The 25,392-nt window shown below is 42.5% G+C and overlaps 1 protein-coding gene across 1 annotated transcript in view; it reads left to right on the top strand.

Moving 5' to 3' along the window:
- The first annotated feature begins 10,655 nt into the window (after nt 1-10,655).
- The window catches only part of api5 (apoptosis inhibitor 5), a 41,349-nt gene continuing 26,612 nt past the window's right edge, over nt 10,656-25,392 (top strand). Inside the window, exons 1-4 of the mRNA XM_078221055.1 lie at nt 10,656-10,850; nt 21,755-21,916; nt 22,229-22,322; nt 25,067-25,132. Of these exons, the coding sequence (XP_078077181.1) occupies nt 10,782-10,850; nt 21,755-21,916; nt 22,229-22,322; nt 25,067-25,132 (391 nt within the window). The 5' untranslated portion in view covers nt 10,656-10,781. The remainder of the gene's footprint in view (nt 10,851-21,754; nt 21,917-22,228; nt 22,323-25,066; nt 25,133-25,392) is intronic.

Below are 25,392 nucleotides of genomic sequence, written 5' to 3'. Positions count from 1 at the left end.
GTCCTTAATTATTTAGGACTGAGTTGAGGAGGAACTTCTTCACACAAAGTGTTGTGAATCTGTGGAATTCCCTGCCCACTGAAGTCGTTGAGGCGAGGACAGGTAAATCTTTGCACAGTAAAGGAATTAAGGGTTATGGTGAGCGGGCGGGTAAGTGGAGCTGAGTCCAGAAGAGTAAAGATCAGCCATGATCTTATTGAATGGCCTACTCCTGCTCCCAGTTCTTATGTTCTTATGTTAATTATGCTGGCTGCTTTACTGAGGCAGCGGGAAGTGTAGGCAGAGTCAATGAATAGGAGGCTGGTTTGAGTGATGGATTGGGCTTCATTCATGACCCTTTGTAGTTTCTTGCGGTCTTGGACAGAGTAGGAGCCATACTGTGATAATGACCAGTTAAACTCTGTTTTTTTAAGATCTTGATCATATCGGCCAGGCCACCAGGAATAATTCCTCAACTCTACTTCAAAATACAGAATACAGCTCTGGGATCTTTTACATCCACCTGGGAGAGGAGACAAAGCCTCAGAAAACATCTCACCCAAACATTGTAGCACAGAAGCACATCAGTGAATGCTGGGAGTCTAGTGCTTCTGGGAACGGGTATACTTCTTTGGCAGTAAAACAAAATAAAGAAATTATCATTATTGAACTGAAATGGAAGCCATTATAGTTTATCACTGAAAATTGCAATCATTCAGAAATGGATATTATGAAATGTTAAACATGGTGTGATAGACTGTAAGCTTGAAAGAGATCCTGACCAACAGATAGCCCAAAATTAGGTCACTAAAAATAATATCATCCGAATGGGGTACAAAATGTGGTAAGCTCTTAGGACTTCTTGTGAAATGTACCAACCAATAACCATGCTTGTCATCGAGAAGGATTTTCCACCAAAAAATCTTAGATTTAACTCTTTTAATGTGGGTATTTTGTTTTCAGTTGCATTCAAATGTCACGGATCAAGACATACTCTTAAGGATCCATTCTTCTCTGTGACACATGTTTAAACTTTACCAATCTGTGCACTCTTGTACTCTTCTAACATGGTAGATCAATTGACAGACTTGCATTCTCCTGGAAGTGTAATGTTGCAGCTCCCTTGAAACTGACAATTCTGTCCAAGCATTCTGGAAATTTTGATGTTAGGTCATGAACTGAAGTGAGTTTCTGAGGTTGATCTGTTCTGTTGATGTGTCCAACTGATCCCATGGATTGTTACTAATGTGAGGTCACTTACTGCCTGCAATTGCTGCACTTTTAGTTTCCATGATGTAGAATAGCTGTGACATCCAGGAGGATTGACTGTACTTGCAATCTGGGACTATGGATCCTGCACATGGAATTAGTGACCCGTTCTATGCTGAAAGATTCACTGCGGTAGGTTTCACCATGATCGTCCATGTTTGTGGGTAACTATCTTCTAGAATTTGCAAGGTAGCATGTTGCTACTTACCTCTATGTCAATCTTGGCAAATAAGAAACATATGAATGTATGAGTTAGGTGCAGGGGCAGGTCACTCAGCCCCGTGACCCTGCTCTGCCATTCAATAAGATACTAACCTCAACTCCACATTCTTGACTACTCTTGAACATTTTTCACACCCTAACTTATTGTAATAACTCAGGAAGCCCGACTGGAAAGGAGCACAGTTTATTTACAGAATGCAAGTAAACTCACTACCACAGTCCCAGGACTGGGCCTGCTGAACTGTAGTCCCTGCCTGGGACTACAGTTCAGCAGGCCCAGTCCTGGGTCTGCCTTGTAAAAAGCTCTGCTAATGAAGTCTTGACAAATGGAATATAATGTAGGAAAATGTAAAGTTATGGATTTTGGTAGGAAGAGTAAAGGAGCTGAATATTATCTAAATGGAGAAAGACTGCAGATAACTGTAGCACAGAAAGACTTATGCAAAAATCATAAAAAGCTGGCATGCAAGTTCAGCAGGTGATAGGGAAGGCAAATGAAATGTTGGCCTTTATTTCAAAGGTAATGGAGTACAAAAAATATGGAAGTCTTCCTAAAACTATATGAGGCAGTAGTTAGACCACACCTGGAATGCAGTGACCAGTTTTGGTCCCCTTACCTAAGGAAAGGTATACTGGCAGGTCCTATTCAGTGAAGTTAACAGAGAGGCTCCAAGTTAAAAAGGCAAAGCTGCAGAAAGCAGATGGAAAGTGAAGTGGGCTTGTGAGAAGTCAGAGATCCAAGGTGACCAGAAGGTTGATGACTTCTTACCACGGGCCTGTGAATCAGGTAAGTGCTCAATAAATACAGCTATTTTTCATGGTCTATGGCTTTCTGCCACTAGTCAGAAGTTATGGGTCAGTGTGTTTATTTCCTCCCCCCTTTTTGCCCCTTGATTTAATAAGATCATGGCTGATACGATTAGAACCTCAAATCGACATCGTGCCTACTCCCGGTAACCTATCACTCCCTTGATTACCTTGCTCCAATACACCATAGAAAGCATCCTTTCTGGTTGTATCACAGCTTGGTATGGCTCCTGCTCTGCCCAAGACCGCAAGGAACTACAAAGGATCGTGAACAAAGTCCAGTCCTTCACTCAAACCAGCCTCCCATCCATTGACTCTGTCAACACTTCCCACTGCCTCAGAAAAGCAAAATGAAGGACCCCACTCTCTCCGGACATGCTCACATCCATCTTCTTCCATTGGGAAAAAGATACAAAAATCTGCAGTCATGTACCAACCAATTCCAGAACAGCTTCTTCCCTACTGCATCAGACTTTTGAATGGATCTCCCTTATATTAAGTTGACCTTTCTCTATACCCTAGGTATGACTGTAACACTACATTCTGCACCCACTCTGTTCCTTCTCTATGAACAGTACGCTTTGTCCATATAGTGCGCAAAAAACAATAATTTCACTGTATACTAATTCATGTGACAATAATAAATGAAATCAAATCAATGGTGGTCTATTGGTGGCTGGGTATCTAAGAGATTGTGAGGAAGGAAAAACATGAATGCATGTGGCACTCCAGGCATAAGATTACAGAAAAGAGAAGCTGAAACCCTGGAGGTGGATCCTTGGTAAGAACATCAAGGAGAAAATGCCACTTCAAAAAAGATTCCAAAGCAGATTTTTGAGAGTGGAGATTGGAAGAAAGAGAGGGTTCCAGTGAGACAAGTTGGCTCACACTGTGACGCACTTCTGGGGGAAACTGATGAGAAATCCATAGAAGTTGTTTGGGTGGCATCTGCCACTTATTCAAAGTGTGTGGGCTATCTGACTACATTTCTCCTGTGTGTTTACATGGACCATGTACTTACTGAGAACATTAGAGTATAAGATAGATTTTATAACTTGTGTTATCCTTACTGAAAGGGTAAATAATCACACAAGTTTATAAATCACATAAGCTACAGTGAGAAAAACCACAAGTCTTTATAAAAGTTGACAGAGATTAGCATCAAGGCTTTTAGTCTGAGAGAATTTATTAAATCTGACATCTGGGCATGGGAGGAGGGAGTGATATCCACAGACACAGACACAAACTGGGACATCAATAATAACTTATAACAATGATGAATTAGGTCAGCTAACATGATTAAGTCTTCATGCTGATTGGATATTATGATAAGCAGGCACACAATGATTTTCATTTGTTTTAATATCTGCATCTTATAGATGATGTAACCTTAATCAATAACTGTGAGTGGATAGGGATAATTCCTATTCCTTGATTGGTATATGCTAATTACTTGTAATCAATTTTGGGACTATAACTGCTTATGGATTCCTAAATTCTGTGCTCTGGCTAGTTACAGACTGTGACCTATGACTTTCCAGGGTCCTCGCTGTAGCTTGAATTAAAACAGCTGTTTAAGAGAACTCCATGACTTGGTCTGGTTACTTAAAAGGTAAAGTTGCAAACAATTAAAAAGCTAAGTGTCAAAGCCCACAACGCTTCCAAATCTGTATATCTTTATGAAGATATAGTTGGGGTGGAGGAGATGTTTTCTTGGTTAAGAAATGTTTTATTCTTTTGTTCAAAGCTCATCAGCAGTCCTGTGACTCTGTTCAGTGGCTGCCCTCCACATATCTAAACATAAATTAAAAGTTTGGATCTATCCAGCTGGATTCTACCCTGGGGTCTGACTTGTCCTGTAGTAACATCAGCTGGGACTGTGGCAGCACTGTTTACAATCTGATTGGATCAGTGCAAGGCCCTTTGCAACTGCATGAGACTTAGCTCTCGTGCACTGTCACTGCCAGTGGCCCTTTCTGCCACATGCCTTGCAAAATTAATTAAATGTTGACCATTTCCTTGGTGCATGTAGAACCCACATCTTCCACACGTCTTGCTAGGTTTGGTGTTTGAATGTGTAGTAGGGCAAACCCAGGGAGTGTGGCTGCAGCAGGAGAGGAGTGTGTGGAAAAGTTTTAAAGTTTATTTATTAGTCACAAGTAAGACTTACATTAACACTTCAATGAAGTTACTGTGAAATTCCCCTAGTCGCCACAGTCTTGCACCTCTTTGGGTCAATGCATCTAACCAACACATCTTTCAGACTGTGGGAGGAAACCAGCGCACCCAGAAGAAACCCACGCAGACACGGGGAGAACGTGCAAACTCCACACAGACAGTGACCCAAGCCAGGAATCGAACCCAGGTCCCTGGCGCTGTGAGGCAGCTGTGCTAACCACTGTGCCACCGTGCTGCCCCGGATTAAACAGTTGGCACTGTAGCACCCACACTCACTGCAGGCTGACAGATGACAAATTACAAATAACTGCATCTCAGACAGCACTAACACAGAGCAACAACAAGATAATTGATATCACTTATAAGAACATAAGAACTAGGAGCAGGAGTAGGCCATCTGGCCCCTTGAGCCTGCTCCGCCATTCAATAAGATCATGGCTGATCTTTTCGTGGACTCAGCTCCACTTGCCCGCCTGCTCACCATAACCCTTAATTCCTTTACAGTTCAAAAATTTATCTATCCTTACCTTAAAAACATTCAATGAGGTAGCCTCAACTGCTTCACTGGGCAGGGAATTCCACAGATTCACAACCCTTTGTGTGAAGAAGTTCCTCCTAAAATCAGTCCTAAATCTGCTCCCCCTTATTTTGAAGCCATGCCCCCTCGTTCTAGTTTCCCCCGCCAGTGGAAACAACTTCCCTGCTTCTATCTTATTTATTCTCTTCATAATCTTGTATGTTTCTATATGCTCCCCCTTCATTCTTCTAAATTCCAATGAGTATAGCCCATATCAAGACTTCAAAAAGTCTTGTGGAGCCATTGTGCCTCTGGAAAACTAATCAATTATCAAAAAGATGGTACAATTAACATATCATTGAAATCAGTTTGACCAACACAACGCTTTGATATTATAAACAAGTAGACTGGAAATGTCCAGAAAATGATTAAAACTAAAGCACACAGGACAATGGATCTGCATTATGTGATCAAAAACAGAACTGTATCCAATTCAAAGTAACAATATGATGACCTAATGTAAATGTAGCACTTCATAACACAAAAACATATAACAATATGTAAGAATCAATTATTAGTAGAGTAGCTCGGAAGCAAGCCTGGAGTTACAGCCATGAGGTCTGCTCTCCCTCATGCATGTTGAATAAAGACGTTTTTGTTGACGGTCTCTGAAGACTCAGTTCATTCATCCCCTCCAACAGAGTGAGTGTGTCAACCATTGGAGTTGTGCTTAGGACCTGTGAGCTCTGTCGACCAGCAAGGATCACTTTGTTCATCCTTGAGTATCTTTTCAATGCTATGCATCTTAAGCTTGGCTAGCAGATGATTCTGGAATTCTTCCCTGGGAGTGGGTGCGATTGCCAACTCAACAATTCTGTCTGCTAGCTTTGCAGTTGAAAAATTGTGGTATGTATCCTTTGCTCTGCTAAGGAAGTGGTCAATAGATGCCAGAGACTGTTGTTGAAACAAATGAACTCGAGTTGCTGAATGTCCATGTTTAATGATTCTGAACCAGTCTGGCTCCATTTCTTCTGGAGGTCCTTCAGCTCTCCTGCTCTTAATCCAGACATATTCAGCCTGAGTAGACTTTCATTCCCAATTGCTAGATGAATTTTTATGGCTTGTGTAGTTGGGCAAACCTTTGTGTAGTGCGCTGCAGCAGGAGAGGGATGAATGGAAAGGGTTAAACGGACAGTCTGACTGTTGTATTCACACTCACTGCAAGCAGACACATGACAAATGAGGAGGACACTGGGTTGCAAGGGAGTAGAATAGACAGTATTACAGTTGATAAGGAGGATGTGCAGGATATTCTGGAGGGTCTGAAAATAGATAAATCCCCTGGTCCGGATGGGATTTATCCAAGGATTCTCTGGGAGGCAAGAGAAGTGATTGCAGAGCCTCTGGCTCTGATCTTCAGGTCGTCGTTGGCCTCTGGTATAGTACCAGAAGATTGGAGGTTAGCGAATGTTGTCCCATTGTTTAAGAAGGGGAACAGAGACTTCCCCGGGAATTATAGACCGGTGAGTCTCACTTCTGTTGTCGGCAAGATGTTGGAAAAAATTATAAGGGATAGGATTTATAGTTATTTGGAGAGTAATGAATTGATAGGTGATAGTCAGCATGGTTTTGTGGCAGGTAGGTCGTGCCTTACTAACCTTATTGAGTTTTTTGAGAAAGTGACCAAGGAGGTGGATGGGGGCAAGGCAGTGGACGTGGTATATATGGATTTTAGTAAGGCGTTTGATAAGGTTCACCATGGTAGGCTTCTGCAGAAAATGCAGATGTATGGGATTGGGGGTGATCTAGGAAATTGGATCAGGAATTGGCTAGCGGATAGGAAACAGAGGGTGGTGGTTGATAGTAAATATTCATCATGGAGTGCGGTTACAAGTGGTGTACCTCAGGGATCTGTTTTGGGGCCACTGCTGTTTGTAATATTTATTAATGATCTGGATGAGGGTATAGTTGGGTGGATTAGCAAATTTGCTGATGACACCAAAGTCGGTGGTGTGGTAGACAGTGAGGAAGGGTGTCGTAGTTTGCAGGAAGACTTAGACAGGTTGCAAAGTTGGGCCGAGAGGTGGCGGATGGAGTTTAATGCGGAGAAGTGTGAGGTAATTCACTTTGGTAGGAATAACAGATGTGTTGAGTATAGGGCTAACGGGAGGACTTTGAATAGTGTGGAGGAGCAGAGGGATCTAGGTGTATGTGTGCATAGATCCCTGAAAGTTGGGAATCAAGTAGATAAGGTTGTTAAGAAGGCATATGGTGTCTTGGCGTTTATTGGTAGGGGGATTGAATTTAGGAGTCGTAGCGTTATGTTGCAACTGTACACAACTCTGGTGCGGCCGCACTTGGAGTACTGTGTGCAGTTCTGGTCCCCACATTACAGGAAGGATGTGGAGGCTTTGGAGAGGGTGCAGAGGAGGTTTACCAGGATGTTGCCTGGTATGGAGGGGAGATCCTATGAGGAGAGGCTGAGGGATTTGGGATTGTTTTCGCTGGAAAGGCGGCGGCTAAGAGGGGATCTTATTGAAACATATAAGATGATTAGAGGTTTAGATAGGGTGGATAGTGATAGCCTTTTTCCTCTGATGGAGAAATCCAGCACGAGGGGGCATGGCTTTAAATTGAGGGGGGGTAGTTATAGAACCGATGTCAGGGGTAGGTTCTTTACCCAGAGGGTGGTGAGGGATTGGAATGCCCTGCCAGCATCAGTAGTAAATGCGCCTAGTTTGGGGGCGTTTAAGAGATCCGTAGATAGGTTCATGGACGAAAAGAAATTGGTTTAGGTTGGAGGGTCACAGTTTTTTTTTTTAACTGGTCGGTGCAACATTGTGGGCCGAAGGGCCTGTTCTGCGCTGTAATGTTCTATGTTCTATGTTCTATGTTAAATTACAAATAGCTACACCTCAGATGACGAAAACAGTCAGACCCCAGGTGAGATCTTTACGAGGTTATGGCAACAATGAGACAATCGATATCACTTATCAAGGCTCCACAATGTCTAGAGGAGCCATTCAACCTCTAGAAAACTAATCAAGTATCAGGGAGATGGGGACAATTAACACACCATCAAAATCAGTTTAACAAACAGAGCGCTTTGATATTGTAAACAGGTAGACATGAGATGTCCAGAAAATGATTAAAGCTAAAGCACACATGACAATGGATCTGTATAATGTGATCCAAAACAGAACTGTACCCAATTCAAAGTAACCAATATGATGACCTAATGTAAATGTAATGCTTTGTAACATTTTTAAAAAGGGTATAAGAATGTGTAAGGACCGGTGATTAGCAAAGTAGCTTGGAAGCAAGTGGAATTACAGCTCTGAGTTCTGCTCTCCCTCATGCATGTTGAATAAAATCATTTTTGTTGAAGTTCTACACAGTCTCTCAAGACTCAGTTCATTCATGCCCTCCTACAGCCTGTTTATATGGCTCAGACACATCTGAATCAAGAAACCACAGCTTTGTACACTGTTTACACATTCTGAATTAGGATAGCATGTCAGCTCCATTCTAATTCAAACTGGAGTATTTTGTGGACATTGTGACACTACCTCTTTGACTATCCTTCTTCTGTCATACCTGGGATGAGTGTTCCTGTAGCTGCTTTTACATGCACTTCTGAAGCTCCACCCACAAAGACACATTGTCATGGGAACACATCTCAGAGTAATGGCACTTTTGCTTTTTATTTTGTTTATTCATCAGCAACTCCCAAAGCCGCCGGTTATAATTGCAACCTTCTCTGGGCCAGTTTTATGGTAGCCTGATTTGGTTTTTTTTTGGTTTGACTCGTCCTTGTTTGCTATCAATCTGATCAACCCTTGGTCACTCACCTTTCCTGGCCGAGCTAGCTGAGTGCCAATCCTCTCGACAAGCTCTCCCACTCATGGAACAGGCTACGCACTACAATCTCATCATGAGGGAACGGTCTGCTCTTTACTTGAGTACAACTCGATACTGCGTCTGATCAAAATATCTCATGCCATGGCTGTTGACCATGTAATATCTGTACTTAACCTTACTGGCACCTGTATTATCACCACTAATCATTATGTTGCATTATTATAACGATATAATTATAATACCTTGGACTTATTTCATAGAATCATAGAATCCCTACAGTGCAGAAGGAGGTCATTCGGCCCATCAAGTCTGCACTGATCATAATCCCACCCAAGCCCTATCCCCGTAACCCCACCTACTTACTCTGCTAATCGTCCTGACACTAAGGGGCAATTTAGCATGGCCAATCCACCTAATTTGCATGTCTTTCATACTGTTGGAGGAAACCAGAGCGCCCGGAGGAAACCCCCGCAGACATGGGGAGAACGTGCAAACTCCACACAGTGACCCAAAGCGGGAACCGAACCCAGGTACCTGATGCTGTGAGGCAGCAGCGCTAACCACTGTACAACACACAAGGAAATTGTTCAAAAGGGTTTGGCTAAACACATTGTTTGTTCATTTATTAAGACTAGGTGTAGGGGAACAGTTATGGGGCATGACCTCATCGGCTCGATCAGCATTTTGCCCTGTTTTTGCTAGCTTGAATTATTTGCATAGATTCGCCTTCATTAACATGTATTTAGCAGGTTTGACAGGGCTGCATCCCCCGCCCACCCCCCACACCCTCCTTGATGTTCCTCCACCTGCCTTGACAATGAGACATCACGCTGGTGAGTTATCACTACTGACATAACTAGTTCCTTATTCACAGCATAGAAAACATAGAAACATAGAAGATAGGAGTAGGAAAAGGCCATTCAGCCCTTCGAGCCTGCTCCGCCATGGCTGATTGTCCAACTCAATAGCCTAATCTTGTTTTCTCCCCATAACCTTTGATCCCATTTGCCCCAAGTGCTATATCCAGCCGCCTCTTGAATACATTCAATGTTTTGGCATCAACTACTTCCTGTGGTAATGAATTCCACAGGCTCACCACTCTTTGGGTGAAGAAATGTCTCCTCATCTCCATCCTAAATGGTCTACCCTGAATTCTCAGACTGTGACCCCTGGTTCTGAACTTCCCCACCATTGGGAACATCCTCCCTGCATCTACCCTGTCATATTCTTCAGCTCTTATATGATAGTAACAGTAAGTTGTCTCACAACATCAGGTTAAAGTCCAATAGGTTTATCCAGTAGCACGAGCTTTCAAAGTGTTGCCCCTTCATCAGGTGAGTGTATGATAGTAAGATGTGAGAAATGATCTGAAATGTTCTGCCTTAGTGTGTGGTGGAAGCAGGTTCAATGAGGCATTTAAGAGGGCATTAGATGATTAGGAAAAGGCAGAGGAATAAGTCATGATGCTCATTTGGAGAGTCAGTGTTGGCACGATGGGCCAAATGGCCTCTGCACCGAAACAATTCCGTGATTTCCCGGGGACTCCGGGCGGGAGGTGGCGCTGTCGGTGGCGGAGCGGGGACTCCGGACGGGAGGTGGCGCTGTCGGTGGCGGAGCGGGATCTCCGGTCGGGAGGTGGCGTTGTCGGTGGCGGAGCGGGGACTCCGAGCGGGAGGTGGCGTTGTCGGTGGCGGAGCGGTGACTCCGGTCGGGAGGTGGCGCTGTCGCTGGCGGAGCGTGGACTCCGAGCGGGAGGTGGCGCTGTCGGTGGCGGAGCGGGGTCTCCGGCGGGAGGTGGCGCTGTCGGTGGAGGATAGGGGACTCCAGGCGGGAGGTGGCGCTGTCGGTGGCGGAGCGGGGAGGTTGTGGCGAGGTTTGCCGCCTGATTGTCCGGGGAGGAGAGAGGCCGACGTCACATTCGGGATCGGAGCAGCGGCGGGGCTGAACCATGAGCACGGTGGAGGAGCTGTACCGTAACTACGGCATCCTGGCGGACGCCACGGATAATGTGGGCCAGGTGGGTGCGCGCGGGAGCCGGGCTGAGGGCGGTTGGCAGCGGCCTCGGTGCTAACTCTTGCGGCCAGGCTTCAGTGTCCCTGCAGGCCCTGAGCCATTCACCCCCTGTCTGTCTGTGTGTGAGAGCCAGGCCCTGGATCAAAGTACTGACCTTCCAACACTCCCTCCACCACAAAACCCCTTATTGCAGGTTACAAAGTTTCAACATTGCACCTTTATGTGACCATTCCAGGAAAGGCAGAATTCCCAAGCCTGAAGCTGGCTTGAATTATAATTAAAATGCAATGGGAAAACGGGTGTTGCTAAGCAAGACCCCTGGAAAATTTACACAAGGAGGGAATGGAGCTGAGGGAATTTGTTTTCCCTCTGCAACCCTGGAATTCCCCCTATTTCTAAAGTGGAGGTAGATAGATTCTTGTTAGGCGAGGGAATCGAATGTTAGCTGGGAAATGTGGAATTGGGAAACCCAAACAGATCAGCGTGGGCGGCACGGTAGCACAGTGGTTAGCATTGCTGCCTCACAGCTCCAGGGACCTGGGTTCGATTCCTGGCTTGGGTCACTGTCTGTGTGGAGTTTGCACATTCTCCTCGTGTCTGCGTGGACTTTTCCTCCGGGTGTTCCGGTTTCCTCCCACAGTCCAAAGATGTGCGGGTTCGGTTGATTGTCCATGCTAAAATTGCCCCTTGGATGCGTAGGTTGGAGGGATTAGTGGGTAAAATATGTAAGGATATGGGGGTAGGGCTTGGGTGGGATTGTGGTCGGTGCAGACTCAATGGGCCGAATGGCCTCTTTCTATGATTCTATGAGCCCCGATCTTATTGAATGGCAGAGTAGGGTTGAGGGGCCGAGTGGCCTCCCCCTAGTTCACATGTTGGTACGGATGGATAATATTGGAATGTGGCCTGGCCGCTGTACAGGACTGGCAGTGAGGGCAATGGAGAAAGATTGTTCACGATGCGGCCAAACCCACGGAACAAGGGCCGGTGAAAGACAAGACAAATGAAATGCATTCTTGAGGTCCACAGTCATTTTACTGCAGCAGAGAGTTTCAGGAAAATTCCCCGTCCTTAAATTGTGTTAATAAACTTGCCAATATGACTTAATTCCACCAAAGATAATGAAGTGATTATATTTGTTGGCTGGGATTAAGGAGGCCCTTTGACCTGAACATGACCGACATTGATGGGTGCATATGGGTATTTGGATCCATCATTCGAACTCAGCTATCCTAGCAACCAGGTTTTTTTAACTGACCGTAGATCGTGGTATATCTCAGCCTGGTTTATAAGGTAACCCCAATTGTTTGACCCCTAAAATATGTTCTCAAAACATACCGACACAGTGCAGACCCCCCACATGAGGAACAACAAATCTGGTGACCACTCGAACCCACGCCAGTGGTTCACTTTTACATTTGACGTGGCAGTCGACTCCTGTTTTTGGACAGATTTTTGATGACTTCAAGGGTTGGCTGACATGCTGACATCCAGGTGATTTCCATTGAAAATGCATTGAAGTCACAACATGGAAACAGGTTAACCAGTCCGTGTTATCGATTTATCCTGCACTTTGTTTTTAGCATGGCAATAGCTTCCACAGTGACTAAACATAGCTCTCTGAGCCCTCTGCTAAACCTTGTCAGAGGCAGTCCTCAGTGACGTGAATCATTGATTGGGGTGCACCGCAGCTGCCGTCCGGGTTCCCTGCAAGGCCCCACTTGTGATACTTTGCTGTACAAAGGCCTTGGCCAGCATGGAACAGTTGAGGAGTTAGCCTCTACCTAAGCAAATATTTCTAGTTGCAGCTATCCATCCTATTTGCATATCATCTCAACTCATTTCACTTATTGATGATCTATCAATCAATCGGATCTGATTGCCATGGTTTCTGCCTCCGCTGCCAATAATTGGAGTAAATTTCAGTCTCGCAATTCTAAAGACATTTTGCCATCTTAATCTTGCATTTATTTTGTCTCTATAGACCCTTGTTATTGAACATTTCAACTACGAGAAACACACTGCTTCTCTCTACTTTGCTCTGTCCCTTCATAATTTTAAATTTTCCGATCCTATCTCCTGTAAGTTGTGATGTTTGAACAAAAAACATTCCAGTATTTTGTAGTTTGTATTTTCCCCCATTCCTGGAGACACCTTGGAAAATCCTTTTTAAAGCCTCAATATCCATCCTATTGTGTGGACGCCAATATATGAACATAGTGCTTTCATAGGTTGCATTAAATGTCGATATTCAAATTTATAAAAGGATAAATGTCCCAAAATGCGCTTTTGTAGACAGGAGTCACATTCGATTTAGAATCATAGAAACCCTACAGTACAGAAAGAGGCCATTCGGCCCATCGAGTCTGCACCGACCACAATCCCACCCAGGCCCTACCCCATATTTTACCCGCTAATCCCTCTAATCTACGCATCCCAGGACACTAAGGGGCAATTTTAGCATGGCCAATCAACTTAACCTGCATATCTTTGGACTGTGGGAGGAAACCGGAGCACCCGGAGGAAACCCATACAGACACGGGGAGAATGTGCAAACTCCACACAGACAGTGACCCAAGCTCGGGAATCGAACCCAGGTCCCTGGAGCTGTGAAGCAGCAGTGCTAACCACTGTGCTACCGTGCCTTGGATTGTGCAATTGTAACAACGGCAAAATTGTCATTGTTCACCCTTGTTACTCTAAAGCTGACAGTAACTTCTGGAATCCGCCATGTACAAATGCACAAGATGCTGCCAGCGATTCTACGTGGCATAGATTGCATTATTGAAGTCTGCCCAGGACGACACTCAGAGAAATCACTGTACAGATGAGAATTTGCCCTTTTATTCTATTAGCCTTTCAAAATCCCTTGAAAAAGTTACATCTTGTTGAATGAGATCTAACTGGGGTTCAACCAGTGTATTAAATTCACTATTATTATTGGAAAACCTCTCTGATCCTGAAAAACTAAATGTATTTGCCACTTGTCAATTTTCTCCTTTATGGTAAAGCCTGTGATTTTTTAAAAATTGTTTATGATATTTCACTTTCTACCTCAATCCCATGTGTATTTCCGATCATTAAGTTCACTCACCAGATTTTAATTAAAAATGTGAAGGATAATCAGTCTATTTTACTTCTTCATTTGCTGCCTATGAGAATGTTTCAATGTGATTGGTTACTTAACACTACTTGATTACATCGCTGTTGCTGGACTTTATGTCAGTTCCAAACTAAATCCAAGGAAAAGGGAAATTGTAGACTGTTCGGTGTTTGTGGATAGCTTTCTTTAAGGTCACTGGCTGTGAAATCTATATATGGTATTGTCACTGGACTAGCAATCCACAGACCCAAGGTAATGCGCTGAGGACCCAGGTTCGAATCTCATCACGGTAGATGGCAAAATTTGAATTTTTAAAAAACCTGGAATTGAAAGTCAACTGATGACCATGAGACCATTGTTGATTGTCAGAAAAACCCATCTGGTTCACTCATGTCCTTTAGGGAAGGAAATTTGCCATCCTTACCTTGTCTGGCCTATTTATGACTCCAGATCCACAGCAATGTGGTTGACTGTTAACTGCCCTCTGAAGTGGCCTAGCAAGCCACTCAGTCCAAGGACAATTAGAGATGGGCAATAAATGCTGGTCCAGCCAGCCGCATCCCATGAATTAATTTAATTTGACCAGTATTTTACTCATGTTACTTGCCCTGAACTTCGGCACCTCAACCTCAATAAAATATATTTTTTTACATTGTATTTAATCATTCTGTCCTTTTAAAATGGACTACCATATATCAACATTTGTGCATCTGAACTTTACAGGCATCACATTTGCAGATACAAAAGTCTTTAAAAATCCTTGCTGCTTCTGAGTTGCACCTTGGCTTTGTCCATCTACAAAGTTTTCTTCCCAAACAACCAGTTCTGAGTGATCATAGTCTGTTTCCTTACAGCAATTATATTTCTGACCTTACAGAAACAGGTTAGTTTGAGCACAGCTCTGCCAGATTTTCTGCTATAGCATTCCAGTCATTTGGTTTATCATGAGCAATGTCATGGGAGATCCACTATTGTATGTATTTGTATTTTTCATTCATTCTAGCAGTTCAGATGTGTGAAGTAGCTATGACATTTAATGACTAAAATGTTTTGTTGATATTGGAACTGCCATTGTGGCCATGAAAGTGCTCTGAATTGTGCAGTCATTATTGGTCGTCTGTCTTGCATTTGTTCTCTTAGGGTTTGATCAACAAGGGATTCATAGGGGGTAGGCAGGAAAATGGAGCAAGGACCACCATCAGCTCAGCCATGATCCTATTGAAGGGCAGAATGACCTACTCTTCCTTGTGCTTATTAATTTTCATTGAATTTACCTTGTGTTTTGTGAGCCCAAAATTTTCCCTCGATTTCTCCCAGTTTCTAATGCTAAAAAAAACTGAAAAGTGCTCAGAAAACTTGGGTCATTTGCCAGCAATGAAAACTGGCTTCATATGTCCTTTTCAAAATGTTAAATCTTCTGGAAAGTGTACTAAAAAATGAACGTGGGTGAACAAATCAAAAGCCCAACACTGCTGGGTGGATGCAGGAGTGAGTGGAGTGAACCGTGCAGGGGGTACAGAAAAGATTTACCAGGGTGTTGCCTGGTATGGAGGGCATTAGCTCTGAGGAGAGGTTGGAGAAACTTGGTTCGTTCTCACTGGAACGACGGAGGTTGAGCGGCGCCCTGATAGAAGTCTACAAGATTATGAGGGGCATGGACAAAGTGGATAGTCAGAAGCTTCTTCTCAGGGTGGAAAAGTCAATTACTAGGGGGCATAGGTTTAAGGTGTGAGGGGCAAAGTTTAAAAGAGATGTATGAGGCAAGTCTTTTGCACAGAGGGTGGTGGGTGCCTGGAACTCGCTGCCGGGGGAGGTAGTGGAAGCAGATATGATAGTGAGTTTTAAGGGTCATCTGGACAAATACATGAATAGGATGGGAATAGAGGGATGTGGTCCCCGGGAGGGTAGGGGGTTTTAGTTCAGTCGGGTAGCATGGTCGGTGCAGGCTTGGAGGGCTGAAGGGCCTGTTCCTGTGCTGTACTTTTCTTTGTTCTTTGTGTGTAGTTTTGAGCTCAGGTTGATGAATATGGCCTAAAATAGATTTCTGACATTTTTAATGTTACAAGTTTCAGAGCAGCATGATTGCACTTAGCTATAAAGATGCCGCTTACGTATTTCTCTAGCTTAATTTAATGTGCTTCTGTGAAGGGCACAGCTTCTCTCCAAGTCTTTGGGTTTGAAACTGAAATTTTGACCCAGAAAAATCGCTTGGCTTGAATGTGATGGTGCAGCCTTATGATGTTGCCATCAATAGAATGACCTCAATGAAAGTAGCATCCTGGCCCACAAATGTAAGGTTCTATCTTCTCGTGTCATAAATCATTTTTGTAAATAATTTACTAACAAAACTGTTCAATGACTTTTTCAGAAAAAGTTTAATAATAACCAAGGATTTGTTTTAGTTTGGAGATAGCAAAGAGGCAGTGGTTTAAAATAAGTTAGTCCTACAACAATGCACGTGTTAGTCATGTTATTCCTACAGCTGTTGTGAACACATGAATTCAGTGCCACCGCCTGTTCGTTAGTGAAATATAAACTTTCAAGTTCATCAGAATTGTGCTAGCTGTACCAATGCCAGCTAGGGGTAAGGAAACTCTTGAGGGACCAAAACATTGACCAACTATTCCTATCCTCAAAATATCAACTCTCTAACCTGTTCCCCATCTCGTGCTCTGTTCCTACCATTGCATCCTCACTACTCCCATTCTCACAAAAGAAAAAGATGAAAGGTACAATAAGGCATAAATAAATGACAGGTAAGATATTTGACAAGCAACGGGAAACTTTCAAACAAGATAATTAAAATAAAAACTGGGCATATTCTCATGATGCAACAGGGTGCATTTTAAGGGTGATGGTCTTTCACAATGCTAATATTATAAACTTGTTTCAACATTGTCCTCATCTTTACACTTCCCAGCTGTGCCTATCATGAACCACATTTAGGTAGTGTAGAGTATTTGCATTAAATTTAAAGCAGTGTTCCTATTTAACTTAATTTTGTACTGAAAATGTGATTTATATCATCATTGTATATGATGGTGTGTTTGGGTTAATTTACTTATCCGCAAGCTATTCTGCTGTTCTCTTCACTTCTCACGGCCATCAAGGTGTGAAATTGGCATTGATTTGAGTGTTGGGAGGGATTTCAGAATGACACCGTTTCATTTTCCATGCCAATCTGCATGGGGCTTTAAGTCATTTAAAATATGTCTAAAATGAACAGGTGGAAGAAAAGTATTGGCACTGTTTATTTTTCATTGCTTTTGAAATTACTTATTAGCAATCAATCAAGTGCTAAAAGGAACTCCTAGACCAGGCCATCATCACAAAACTTCAACATTGATTTTTATTTTTTTAAATAAAACTTGATTTTCACTAACTTCATTGCAGTGTCAATGTAAGCCTTACTTGTGACGAATAAATAAACTTTAAACTTTACACAGATTGTAAGTGAAAGCCAGATCAATGCATGCATGTAGATGAGTTAAAATGCTGACAGTTAAAGAAGTTCTTATAGCTGTTTGAGTTGTGATTTTTTTTTTTATTCGCGCATCTGATGTGAACCAACGTTCATTGCCCATCCCTGAGGGCATTTAAGAGTCAACCACATTGCCGTGGGTAAGGACAACAGATTTCCTTCCCCAAAGGACATTAGTGAACCAGATGGTATTTTATGACAATGGTTTCATGGTCATTTTTAGACTTTTCATTCCAGATTATTATTGAATTCAAATTTCACTATCTGCCATAGTGAGATTTGTATCCGGGTCTCAGCAGATAAGTTAAAGTTTATTTATTAGTCACAAGTAAGGCTTACATTAACCCTGCAATGAAGTTACTGTGAAATTCCCCTGGTCGCCACACTCCGACGCCTGTTCAGGTCAATGCCCCTAACCAGCACATCTTTCAGACTGTGGGAGGAAACCGGAGCACCCGGAGGAAACCCACGCAGACACGGAGAATGTGCAAACTCCACACAGACAGTGACCCAAGCGGGGAATCGAGCCCAGGTCCTTGGCGCTGTGAGGCAGCAGTGCTAACACTGCCACCAGATTACCGAGTCTCTAGATTACTAGTCCAGCGACAATACCACTCCTCCAATGCGCCTCCAGTTGACACAGCAAATTCTGTGGACAGGAAGGGAATTGTGGATTTTGTCACAGAAGTTCTTTCAATTCAATGTCAGACAATTTTGAGATGTTTAATTAGGAATTGGATAAATACTTATGAGCAGTGTTCAGATCTCCCCTCTTTGGGCTGGCTATAATGTTGCATTCAATTTCTCAAAAAAAATTTTTAGAGCTTCTGACCTTTCCAGTTAAATAATAGAATTGCTGAGTTCTGGAATTCCATGTAAGGCATGAATTCCAATTGTATCCCTGAACAGCATTTACTTCCAACTTGCTGTAGGAGGCAAAGTTTCAATTTGTCTTGAGAGCGAATTATTTTCCCTACTGAACAATTAATCAGCGAGTTACATAAGGGATGTCTGCAGTTAAGACCATTCTGCTTTCTCTTCCAATAGTATATAGAACATAGAACATTACAGCGCAGAACAGGCCCTTCGGCCCACGATGTTGCACCGACCAGTTAAAAAAAAAACTGTGACCCTCCAACCTAAACCAATTTCTTTTCGTCCATGAACCTATCTACGGATCTCTTAAACGCCCCCAAACTAGGCGCATTTACTACTGATGCTGGCAGGGCATTCCAATCCCTCACCACCCTCTGGGTAAAGAACCTACCCCTGACATCGGTTCTATAACTACCCCCCCTCAATTTAAAGCCATGCCCCCTCGTGCTGGATTTCTCCATCAGAGGAAAAAGGCTATCACTATCCACCCTATCTAAACCTCTAATCATCTTATATGTTTCAATAAGATCCCCTCTTAGCCGCCGCCTTTCCAGCGAAAACAATCCCAAATCCCTCAGCCTCTCCTCATAGGATCTCCCCTCCATACCAGGCAACATCCTGGTAAACCTCCTCTGCACCCTCTCCAAAGCCTCCACATCCTTCCTGTAATGTGGGGACCAGAACTGCACACAGTACTCCAAGTGCGGCCGCACCAGAGTTGTGTACAGTTGCAACATAACGCTACGACTCCTAAATTCAATCCCCCTACCAATAAACGCCAAGACACCATATGCCTTCTTAACAACCTTATCTACTTGATTCCCAACTTTCAGGGATCTATGCACACATACACCTAGATCCCTCTGCTCCTCCACACTATTCAAAGTCCTTCCGTTAGCCCTATACTCAACACATTTGTTATTCCTACCAAAGTGAATTACCTCACACTTCTCCGCATTAAACTCCATCCGCCACCTCTCGGCCCAACTTTGCAACCTGTCTAAGTCTTCCTGCAAACTACGACACCCTTCCTCACTGTCTACCACACCACCGACTTTGGTGTCATCAGCAAATTTGCTAATCCACCCAACTATACCCTCATCCAGATCATTAATAAATATTACAAACAGCAGTGGCCCCAAAACAGATCCCTGAGGTACACCACTTGTAACCGCACTCCATGATGAATATTTACTATCAACCACCACCCTCTGTTTCCTATCCGCTAGCCAATTCCTGATCCAATTTCCTAGATCACCCCCAATCCCATACATCTGCATTTTCTGCAGAAGCCTACCATGGTGAACCTTATCAAACGCCTTACTAAAATCCATATATACCACGTCCACTGCCTTGCCCCCATCCACCTCCTTGGTCACTTTCTCAAAAAACTCAATAAGGTTAGTAAGGCACGACCTACCTGCCACAAAACCATGCTGACTATCACCTATCAATTCATTACTCTCCAAATAACTATAAATCCTATCCCTAATAATTTTTTCCAACATCTTGCCGACAACAGAAGTGAGACTCACCGGTCTATAATTCCCGGGGAAGTCTCTGTTCCCCTTCTTAAACAATGGGACAACATTCGCTAACCTCCAATCTTCTGGTACTATACCAGAGGCCAACGACGACCTGAAGATCAGAGCCAGAGGCTCTGCAATCACTTCTCTTGCCTCCCAGAGAATCCTTGGATAAATCCCATCCGGACCAGGGGATTTATCTATTTTCAGACCCTCCAGAATATCCTGCACATCCTCCTTATCAACTGTAATACTGTCTATTCTACTCCCCTGCAACCCAGTGTCCTCCTCAGCTATATTCATGTCCCCTTGCGTGAACACCGAAGAGAAATATTGGTTCAATGCTTCACCAATCTCCTCCGGTTCCACACATAACTTCCCTCTGCCATCTATAACTGGCCCTAAACTTGCCCTAACCAACCTTCTGTTCTTGACATACCTATAGAACGCCTTAGGATTCTCTTTAACCCTATCCGCCAAAGTCTTCTCATGTCCCCTTTTAGCCCTTCTAAGCTCGCTCTTCAACTCCCTCTTAGCCAATCTAAAGCTTTCTAGTGCACTACCCGAGTGCTCACGTCTCATCCGAACATAAGCCTCCTTTTTCTTTTTAACATATGGTATGGTATTTGTATGGTATATATTTGTATGGTACATGTATGGTGCTGGGTGTATAATATGTCATGTTTTGGGGTATTCTTCACGATGTTTTGTGCGTGGGCATTTATCATCTAGCATCTGAAATTGAATATTTTTATCTGGAGATGTAGATAGGCTATTTGAAGTATTAACGTGCTTGTTTTGAGAAAATAATTTGAGACTGGTTTGAAAAACACCTTTCTTCAATGGGGAGGTGGTGGCATAGTGGACTAGTAATGCAGAGACCCAGGATATTGCTCTGGGGACCCAGGTTCAAATCCCACCATGGCAGATGGTGAAAACTGAATTCAATAAAAATCTGAAATTTAAAAAGTTTTAATGATGATCATGAAACCATTGTTTATTTGTAAAAACCCACCTGGTTCATTAATGTCCTTTAGGGAAGAAAACTGCTGACCTCACCTGGTCTAGTTCGTATATGACTCCAGATCCACGGCAATGTGGTTGATTCCTAACTGCCCCTTCAAGGGCAATGAGGGATGGGCAATAAATGTCCATTCAGCCAACAACCCCCAAGTTCCATAAAAAGTTTTTTTTTAAGTTTACATTAATATGTACAGCATAATAGTCAGTTAAAATTGGCTTAAATTTTGTGAGCATTCACAACACTGAGTATCATTTACATCTTCATCGTCAAACTATTGACGATTGATTTTTCTGAATTACTAAATGATTTGCAGTGCAGGAGTTTTGTCCAATGCCTGTGTTTAGGTGATTTTTATTTGAACTCAGTCCAATATGTAGTATAATCCAATAAATTCCTTTGGAAAACAGCTTGTGTTTAAGCATTTTCAACTGTACAGAAACATGTTGTCTTTACATGTCAGAATTTTGAACTGTGCAGTCTGGACATTTTTTCCAGTACAGCATCAGTGATACATTTTTATGTTGACACTAGTTATGCTTACACTTTCCGTCTGCTGCTCCTCTTCCCAATTTAACATTTTGGAAATTTATGATCCAAAGATGTGCGGGTTAGGTTGATTGGCCATGCTAAAATTGCCCCATAGTGTCCTGAGATGCGTAGGTTAGAAGGATTCGCGGGTACATATGTAGGGATAAGGGGGTAGGGCCTAGGTGGGATTGCGGTCGGTGCAGACTCGATGGGTCAAATGGCCTCTTTCTGCACTGTGGGATTTCTATGGTTCCATGTGGGGAGCATCCGAAGCTTTGACACAAAAGTGATCTTTACAAAGCTGACGGGTCTAAATATTTTATAGGGGTTTTAGATCAAATTCTGACAACAATATGGTTTTTTTTTGCAGTTTAAAGAAGCCTATCAGGCCATCCTGGATGGTGTGAAGAGCGGCGCCAAGGAGAAAAGACTGGCAGCACAGTTTATTCCAAAGTTCTTCAAACATTTTCCAGAGTTGGCAGATAGTGCTATCAATGCTCAGCTGGATCTCTGTGAGGATGAAGATCTTTCTGTAAGCGTTCTCTTCAATTTCTGATCTGAACTTTGATAGAGCAAGGGAGAAAGAGGGAAGAAGATGGCCGTATTCTTTTCTTCCCAATCTTCAGTAGTCCTGATTGACAGAAGTTTAGTTGTATTCCATTTGTTTAATAACTTAAAAAAACAATGCATTGCAAGTTGTTGGCTCAGAGCAATTAATTCTGAAACCTTTTTGAATTTTAAGAAGCGTATGTAACAATGTCTGCAACGTGGGATTAAATAAACTTTTCAACATCATTGCAAACAGAACATGTAAAAATTAAGATGCTGAAACTTTTTGTTTTAGATTCGACGTCAGGCTATTAAAGAGCTCCCTCAGTTTGCAACAGGTGAAAACCTACCAAGAGTTGCGGATATATTAACACAGCTTTTACAAACTGGTACGTATTTCTTTTGTAATGTAGAATTTGTCCTGTTCGATTGTGCACATTTCCTGTTTTAGTGAATGGCTCCTTTTGTTACAGTGGATCTCGAGGCAAATTTTGTTTACTGCATTATTTCCCAGGAGAACAATAACATTAAAATATTCCTTTATATTGCATGAAATTACTTTTCTACACCCACTGGATTTCATTTTCATCTTGTTAAGTTGAGCAAAGTGGATGGAAATGGGTAACTAAGACTGAGTTCAATGGGAAGAAAATACTTGACCAAATCCATGTCGCTATGAATCTGACATGATGGTAGAAGAAAAAGATAAAGAACAACAATCAGTCGTTGAAATATAACAAACAAGCAAATGATTGATAAAAAGAGCTTGCAGCCAAGTGCTAAGTAATTTTTTTAATATGTTCCGACTCATTGAAAAAGGTAATAGTGTAGTTAACATTCAGAGGGTGTCAACACCTGTTGCTACAAATAACAATATACCACTAGTTGAATAAATATGATGTCAGATTATTTTCCATTTGTGATTTCTGTTCATATGGTGAGTAGATCTTAGAACTCACAGCAGGACAATAAGCAGTAATAAAAGTGAGGCTCACTTAACACCGATTAATGCAAAATGGCATGCAGTGACATTTCGAAAAAGCAACAAAAAAATGATAGTCCGTGTGGACAGGCAGGGAGGTTTGTATAGTTAAAATTGTCTAAAGTCTAGATTTAATATCTAGTGGTTTTGAATATATATTTGAGATGCCGGTAATCAGTTTGATGATCGGTGACTTGGTATAACTGGGCTAATTGGGATGGTTGAATAGCCGAAATGTCTGAACTTGAATTGCCGCAATCAGTGGATTATTTTAAATTTTGGGCTTTGGGGAATTGTGGCAAGGCTGCATCTGCACTGACCTTACAACCGAGTGGTTTGCGAGGGCACATCAGAGGGGGCTTTGGGATTGAACCAAACATTGCGCGATATGAGTCAGGCAAGCCTCAGTGAGTAGGGGAGGCAGGTCACCTTCCTAAAAAATATCAGTGAATAAATTAGGCTTTTACCACAGCCAAAATTGGATTGTGTCCATTTTGTGCAGCCAATTCACAATTTATTAATTTGCTTTGAATTTACAGTAGTCCAATATTAGATCTACTGCACTATAATATCCAACTCTGGGTTATTTTATTTTCTGATGCCATAATTACACTGAGGATGTGCAAGATTAAGACACAGCAGGTGATTGCCTGCTAGATCAAAGAGGCTTGCAGTTCATACAGGTTTTAGTCACATGGGAAAGAGAGACAGAGTTAATCAGTTGTAGTTGTTGACATTACCAGGAGCTGTTATTCTGTTAAGATTTTTTCTTCAGGGAATATGCATTCATTGTGAGTTACAGTTTATTTCTTTAAATACGTCATTTTTTAATCTGACATCATGGGTGCAATCTCACCTGCTGTTCACACCGCAGCCCCGTTACAGCGAGATTGGAGAATTTGGCGGCCAGCCAAATCTCCATTCACTGCAGTGAAATGGGAAATCCCGCTGGTGTGAACAGCCATAGGGTTCCTGCTCATGTCTTTTGCTGAAAAGAGAGACATATGGTCAAAGCTTTTTGCCTTGCACTCATCAGGACAGATGCAAGAATGCCAAATTTCAAAGGGAGCAACAATTTATACAGCAGGAGAAAAGGGTGTTAATTGATTGTCAAGGCAACTCTGATTTCTTAATGGTGGTGCCACTTAGAATGCACACGAAGGAACTATTGTTCAATTCAAAATAAGGCACAATGCCTGGCCATGCTTCTTTTGACTCCCTTTCTTAATGTTTTGCATTATTTGTGCCTTGAACTCCAGCTCAACAACTCTGAGCTGAATTTTCTTTAGTTGCTGGCACTTACTCCAGTTGTGGTGTTCTGGGATTGTCAAGTGTTTGCCCGTAACTTACCCCATCACCATCTCTCCTTGTGGTGTGACTCCATTTTGTGTTTCTTCTGCCATGTCACTTGCAAATAGTCCATTTCTACTGCTCTGATCCCAGTGTCATCCTTTTCCCTAGTCAGTGCAGCGTCCTGACCATTTTACGTACGCAAACCTTTCAAGAGCCCTCATGACCTGGCCACTTAGTAGACTGTGGTTAATTATTTTGCTGGTTTTTTAAATTCATTTGTGGGACATGGGCGTCGCTGGCTAGACACTTATTGCCCATCCCTAGTTGCCCTTGAGAAGGTGGTGAGTGCCTTCTTGAAACCCTGCAGTACAACTGAGTGGCTTGCTAGGCCATTTCAGAGGACAGTTGAGCATCAACCATATTGCTGTGGGTTGGCATCATAGGTAGGCCAAACCAATTAAGGACAGCAGATTTCCTTCCCTAAAGGACATTAGTGAACCAGATGGGTTTTTCTGACAATCGACAATGGCTTCATGGTCATCAATAGATTCTTAATTTCAGATATTTTTTGTTGAATTCAAATTCCACCATCTGCCGTGGTGGGATTCGAACCCGGGTCCCCAGAACATTAGCTGAGTTTCTGGATTAATAGCCAAGCAATAATATCACTAGGCTATTGCCTCCCCATAAACTCAATTTCTAATCTAGGATTTAAAGATATGCAGCAATTTAGGTTGTCAGATTAAGCTCCGCTTGCTTCAGCATACTGTTATCAGTACATATTAAAGCTAAATGGTGACTGATAAAACTTGGAGTTCAGCACAGAAATTAACTACAAAATTCCCTCTTTTTTTCCAGATGATAGTGCAGAGTTCAACTTGGTTAATAATGCATTAATATGTATATTCAAGATTGATGCCAAAGGTAACTTTCCTTTTCTTCCTAATTATTGTAAAAATTCTATTAAGAGTAGACATGTTATTTGGGTAAACCTATTATATATGGTGTGAAAGAGAGGTGGCTGTTCTGAAGCACACTTAGACAAATAAGTTATAAAAAAAACTACTCAATTTAACTTTATATTATTGTTCATTTGAAACATTTACTGATGCACATGCAATATGTTTTACAAAGGCACACACAATTGAATAACTTTGTGTGTTAGTGCTTTATATAAATTAGTC

Source organism: Mustelus asterias, chromosome 9, assembly GCF_964213995.1.
Source record: "Mustelus asterias chromosome 9, sMusAst1.hap1.1, whole genome shotgun sequence".
Classification (NCBI taxonomy): domain Eukaryota; kingdom Metazoa; phylum Chordata; class Chondrichthyes; order Carcharhiniformes; family Triakidae; genus Mustelus; species Mustelus asterias.
Note: the sequence above shows the minus strand (reverse complement) of the source record. Positions and strands in the feature narration are given on the sequence as shown.